Source organism: Lactuca serriola, chromosome 3 (assembly GCF_051521515.1).
Source record: "Lactuca serriola cultivar US96UC23 chromosome 3, Lser_US96UC23_V15, whole genome shotgun sequence".
Classification (NCBI taxonomy): domain Eukaryota; kingdom Viridiplantae; phylum Streptophyta; class Magnoliopsida; order Asterales; family Asteraceae; genus Lactuca; species Lactuca serriola.
This window is the reverse complement of record NC_136410.1, coordinates 152,041,723-152,048,431: the sequence shown is the minus strand read 5'-3', so window position 1 is coordinate 152,048,431 and position 6,709 is coordinate 152,041,723. Positions and strand designations below refer to the sequence as shown.

Genomic DNA, 6,709 nt, shown 5'->3' with positions numbered 1-6,709 from the left:
CTTGTATCTTTCTCTTCAATCGGTCACTGTGACTTGTAAATGTGTATCTTTCTCTTCAATCGGTCACTACGACACTACCTGTGGTAATTTGGATTCTTGAAATCAATTAGAATATGTGTCCTACAGTCCTACTGTAATCTGTTTCTTTCTTTCCCTATATCAATTTCTTAAAATCAATTTCTTATTTATGGCTGTGAATCTGTAAATCTTTCTTTCCCTGTAAATCTTTCTTTCCCTGTATCAATTTCTTAGAATAATGTCCTGATGGCTGTGAATCTGTAAAGTATGGCTGTATCTTTTTCATTTGTGTGACCCTGTGAATCTGTAAAGTATGACTGTATCTTTTTCATTTGTGTGACCCTGTGAATCTTTAAAGTATGGCTGTATCTTTTTCATTTGTGTGACCCTGTATGGCTGTATCTGTAAAGTAATTTCTCTTCAATCGCTCACTGTGACCCTGTATGGCTGTATCTTTTTCATTTGTGTGGTTAAGAATAATGTCCTGATAGGTAAACTAATATTTTTCAGGAAATATGAATTCAACTAGTCAAAATCATGCTCCAACTGCAAGTAGTCAAGATGTGGGAGGTTCGGGTTCTAATCAACAAAATACTGATTCTGTGGATCAACAAGATGGAACAAATATTAATGATACAGACACAGTTTTTGATGAAGATGGAGATGAAGTTGTTGGTTCGAAAAGGGCAATACGTTCACCGGCATGGCAACATTTTATAAAATTTAAATTGAATGATGAAGTTAAAGCAAGATGTAAACATTGCTCTAAAGTGTTGGGTGCAGATAGCAAGAATGGCACAAAACATTTACTTGCACATTATCAGCGTTGTTTACACAAACCTTATCCAGATATTCGTCAATCTATCTTGGTGCAAGAAAAAAAGAAATTAGATGGTACTACAACGCATGTTTCAAACTATACATTTAATGCTGATACTTCTAGGAAGGATTTGGCTGAAATGATTATTGTGCATGAGTATCCGCTTTCAATTGTAGAGCATCATGGATTTAGGAAGTTTGTGGGAGGTCTTCAACCTTTGTTTAAGGTTCCTTGTCGAAACACCATCCAGGACGACATCAAAAGAATTTATGATTACGAAAGGGATAAAACTATGAGTTTGTTAGCAAAGACCAAAAGCAGAATTGCAGTTACTACTGATATGTGGACATCTAATCATCAAAAAAAGGATTTATGGCAATGACAGCACATTTTGTAGATCAAAACTGGAACTTGCAAAGCAGAATTATGAGGTATATTATACTTATTTAACTATAATTTATACGTACTTATTATTTATATGTTAATATTAACATATATATTTATATATTCTTAAACAGGTTTATTTACGTGCCTTGTCCGCATACATCTGATGTTCTTGCCGACATACTTTATACTACTTTGTGTGATTGGAATCTTGATAGGAAAGTGTCAACTCTTACTGTGGATAATTGCACCACAAATGATGCAATTATCAGGATATTATTAGAGAAACTTCCTCTAAAATCACTAATGATGAATGGTGATTTGTTTCATATGCGTTGCTGCGCACATATTCTCAATCTTATTGTCCAAGATGGCTTATCTCTCATTAAATTTGAGATTGAGAGAATCAGAGAGAGTGTTGCATTTTGGTCTGCATCACCAAAGAGGGAGCAAAATTTTGTGACAGCAGCAGAACAGTTGGGAATACCATACTCAAAGAAGTTGATACTTGACTGCAAGACACGGTGGAACTCTACATTCTTGATGTTGAGTGTTGCTATAAGCTACAAAGAGGTTTTCGATCGGGTAAAGACAAGAGACTCGAAGTATACATGTTTTCCTACAGAAAAGGATTGGGAGTTGGCTAGTGAGATTTGTGAAAGATTACAACTTTTTTATGAGGTGACTGTTATGTTCTCTGGTTCAAAGTATCCTACAGCTAATGTTTTCTTTCCTTTGATATGTGAGATTGGGTATTCTTTACGTGAGTGGACGAAATCTCCTATTGAGGAGATTAAGATGATGGCTGACCAAATGGTTTCTAAGTTCAATAAGTATTGGTCTGTAATTCATGGGGTAATGGGAATGGCAGCGGTTTTAGATCCACGATACAAATTAAAGTTTGTGGAGTTACTTTTTCCTGTACTTTATGGAGAAGAAAAGGCAAAGATTGAATTTCAAAATTTGGAGGCGTTTGTCCAAACTTTGTTTCAAGAGTACGTGTCAAGTAATGCATCTAAAAAAAGGAAGAGTGAAGGTATTATATTCTTCTTATTGTTTGTATAATAAATAGATCATATCTTAAATTATTAACATTTTTATAATAAACATTAGGTTTTTATGGTGGTTCAGTTCCTGGTTCATCTTCATTTGGTTCTAGTATCTCTTCCGGTCATCGTGTTGGATTCAAAAAGCTCTTATCGGATATTGCTTCTATTACTAGAGATGATGATGAATCAGGAGGTATGAGTGAGTTGGATAACTACTTGAAGGAGAAATTGTTGCCTAAAGATATGGAACTTGATTTGTTGGCATGGTGGAAAACAAATGGGATTAAGTACCCGACACTACAAAGGATAGCTAAAGATATATTAGCTATTCCTGTTTCCACTGTTGCCTCGGAATCAGCTTTCAGCACTAGTGGAAGATTAGTAAGTCCTCATCGTAGTCGACTTCATCCAAAGACATTGGAGGCTTTAATGTGTGCTCAAAGTTGGTTGTTGAATGAAATTCGAGGTAGTATACTATTTTATATTAATTATATGAAATTGTGATTTTTTTTTTTGCATATTAATAATATTAATTTTATGTAGCAACTTGTTCTGAAGAGACCGAGGCATATTGTCGTTCTGTTGAATTTGATTATGATGTGGAAGAGGTAAAACGACACTTCTAAAAATATTAATTTTATATCGTTTCCATGATTTTGTTTGATTTTGAGTTTGTTTAATATTTTGTAGGAAAACACTAAAGAAAGCGGGACAACAAGTTTGGATGATTTTGTTTGATTTTGAGTTTGTAACTTTGTTTTAATGTTAATTGGTAATGTATTATTGTGATGAATTAGTTTTTCATGTTGTGTACTTGGATGTTTTGGTTGGTTGGTTGATGTTACAATATTAGACTATTAGTAATTTCTATTTGGTTAAATGATTGAAGAACTTATTTGGTATTTTAAGCTTATGCAACGTCTTAATTTATCATTATGTATTTGTAGTTTTTCCTTCTTTTTTTTCTGCCATAATTCGGGTTATAGGGTCGGGTTATCGGGTAATTATCGGGTTTCGGGTTTAGGGTCGGGTTCGGGGAAAGTTTTAGCCCCGACGGGGCGCCCCGATAAGAAACCCGTCGGGTATCGGGTCGGGTTCGGGTACATATGTGAAAATCGGGTTCGGGTTTGGGACACCATGCCCTGCCCCGAACCCGCCCCGTTGCCATTCCTAGTTAGGAACAAGGTTTTAAATAACGTTAGGCGTGACTTGACGACCATGTCAATCCTTAAGTTTATACGAGCCATGACTAGACATATCGTTTGTAAGACGTAACTTAAGGCAAAAATTTTGTATATAATTAATAATTTTCTCTCTCTCTCTCTCTCTCTCTCTCTCTCTCTCTCTCTCTCCACACACATACACACACACACACACATATATATATATATATATATATATATATATATATATGCCACTATTATTCATTTTTATATATACATATATGACTAAAGACGACATTTTGTTAAAACGTGACGTCACATACAAGCCTTGTAGTTGTGACGCACCATATGGAATTAATGACGAACTTTTTAGAATCTTTGTTAGGAATATTCTTTTTGAAAACATTCTTATCAAATAATAAAAACACGTATTCATAATCTTTATTTTAGTAGTTGCATGATTAAACTACTATGGGCATGCATGGTCTCAAGGATTTAGTTGTGGTGTACACCGAACATAGTTTATGTTCATCTCGTGGTTGTTTTTATGTTAAATTTTTTTGTAATGCAAAGTGTGTAGCATTCCACTTTTACGTGCATTTCAAATACAACTCCTCTTTGACTAACGTGTTGTAGTCTTGCTTGATATTCCATTCACATGTCATAAAATCCAGTTTTTTATTTGAATAAACTATGATCCTTGTAAAGTAATATATATACACGAACGTACCATGGTAACTTTAACCCTGATGCGACTCTTATATATATTAAATTAAGTCTGGGTACAACAAGTTATGATTAACTTGAGCATTTGAACCCTTTACACCATTTCGAATATCATATCTTACTTACCATTAACCTATCTCATCATAACCTTGGCTTGGAAAGTAAATATAGATTTAGCATTTAATATGAAGCTTATAACTTTTCAAAAGTCACATCACAAGAAACTCAAGTCTTTAATTCGTAATGATACCACCTATTAAAACTAACAATATTTACCGTGCACTATGATTAATTTCATGACTGGTAGTAAATTTTATTATTAAAAAAAGGTCCGGTGTCATAAAATTTTATAATATTTTTGTTACATAATGAATGTTTGCTTGTAGAGCTATCTTGTCATACATTTGAGAATATACTAACGCTCCGTAATTTTTTTTATATTGTTGGTAATAGTATTGATGATTAACTACATAGTTAGTTATTATTAAAAACGACCATATATTGAGGTTATATATTGACGTTGATCGCTTTTCCCCCAAAGATTAGAAAACGACCACAAATGCGAAAACACCTCGCTTGCCTCTCAAATTGATCTTTTCTGAAAAAATCAAATCGATACTTTTTTCCGTTAATGACTCATGACATTCTTGAATATTTTTCGAAAATTGAAATCTACCATCTCCACCAACATATACTGAAATCGAAATTCAAGGGAATCGCTAAAGCCTCGCAACCTACTTGACTACTAATTGCGAGTGTGAATTTTACTTTTATTTAGGTTTGACAAAACTGCAAAATTTGTCCCTGTGGTATTGAAGAAACTGTGGATAAGGTCCAAAAAGTTTCCAACTTACATGAATGGTCCAAAATCAATGTTTTCATTTGGTTTTGGTCCTAAAAAGTTGAAAAGACTATTTTGCCCTTGTTATTTCCTTTTTACATTTTATTTATTTCTTTTATATTTATTAGCTTAAAAAATAAAGAAAAAAATCCCCTACCCCACACCCTTCATCTGTACCCTTCCCTTCTTTCTCCCTCTATCTCTTTGACATTTTAACTTTCTTATCTATCTTTGACTATTTCTTCTTTTCTCTGATGAGTTCGTTCAAGCTACCTTGAAGCAGAGCTCCAGGTCCGACACTCCAACACTGACGAGGGTGGGATGAAGTTGGGTTCGATTCTTTGAGGAAAATAAACCTTGTCTCCTTCATCTTATGATTTGCTTACTGTGCTTGCACAACTGTTGGCACCATCTACATTGGTAGGAAACCCTAAACCTTAACCAGGCATCACATTTTATTTGCTTCTCGTGTTCTCCATTGATGTTTATAACAAATAACTTTTTGCAGGGGATTCGAAGAAAGCACTTCCGAAGTGCTATTCCTTGACCGGAGTTGGAATAAACTGAGTTTTTGGATTTTTTCAATGCGATTTCGATCATCTGTATGACTTAAGGAAATGGAATCATCCCGTAAATACATGTATTTGTTTGTATATTACTTTTTTTCCATATATGCTTCTCATCAATCCATACAATTTCAACACTAATAGTTCATATTTTATGTTAGAACATGCGACAATAGCAGCGCCGAAGAAGGGCAAAATGTTCAAAGGGCTACTGCTGTGTTACACGGTTGTGATCTCGAACTATTTCAGCGTTGGGATTTCTGGGTATTGGGCATTCCGTAACATAGTACAAAGCTCTGTTCTTCAAAATTTCATGGTGGGTTCAAACCCATTGTTGCCCAAATGGTTTTTTCTTATGACAAACTCCTTCACTGTTTTGCAAGTTGCAGCTTGTACATTGGTAAGTTCTCCATTAGACCTGTTGTTATGCTACAATCACTTGTACTTTTGAACAAAAAGTTAGATCTTAACAACTTCTGTTGATGCAGGTTTACTTGCAACCATCAAACGTGGATTTTGAACATAAATTTGCAGATCTTGGGAAGGGTCAACTCTCTGTAAGAAAATTTGTGCCTTGATTGATATTAAGATCATTATATGTGATCATTGCGTCAACTTTGGATGCAATGTTGCTGTTTTTTAGAGATATAATGTCATTGTTTGGAGCATTTGGATGCATACTTTTGGATTTCATTTTGCCTATGTTGTTTTATAACTTGACGTTTAAACCTTCCAAATTAAAAAGGGGTAGTTTTTTGGGTGAATACTGTGATTGGTGTTGCATCAGCAGGGCCAACAACTGGAGGTAGGATGTTCACTGGAGAAGATGAAATGGTTGGTGTTTAGAGAGAGAAAGAGAGAGAGTGATATATATATATATATATATATATATATATATATATATATATAGTGAGAGAGAGTGTGTGTGTGGATGGGTGGATTTATGGGGTGGACCAGCATAATTGCTTTTTTTTATTAATATTTACAAAATAGAAAATGTTAAAAATAATACAAAAAAGAAATTTAAAGGGCAAAACAGTCAATTCAAGTTCTCTATGGACCAAAACTACAAAATTTTCTTAATTTCAGGACCAAAACCAAATGAAAACCTTGATTTTGGACCATCCATGCAAGTTGAAAAC

The 6,709-nt window shown here is 34.2% G+C and overlaps 1 protein-coding gene and 1 pseudogene across 1 annotated transcript; both read left to right on the top strand.

Annotated features, from left to right (window-relative positions):
- Nucleotides 1–1,216: 1,216 nt before the first annotated feature.
- On the top strand, nt 1,217–3,154 carry LOC145095800 (zinc finger BED domain-containing protein RICESLEEPER 2-like). The gene is made up of 5 exons (XM_079033624.1): nt 1,217–1,269; nt 1,357–2,258; nt 2,336–2,737; nt 2,815–2,879; nt 2,962–3,154. Exons 1-5 carry the CDS (start codon nt 1,217–1,219, stop codon nt 3,007–3,009), a joined length of 1,470 nt encoding a protein of 489 aa, XP_078889750.1. The 3' UTR covers nt 3,010–3,154.
- Nucleotides 3,155–3,516: 362 nt separating this feature from the next.
- LOC145095799 (GABA transporter 1-like) lies at nt 3,517–6,413 on the top strand (annotated as a pseudogene).
- The last annotated feature ends 296 nt before the right edge of the window (nt 6,414–6,709 follow it).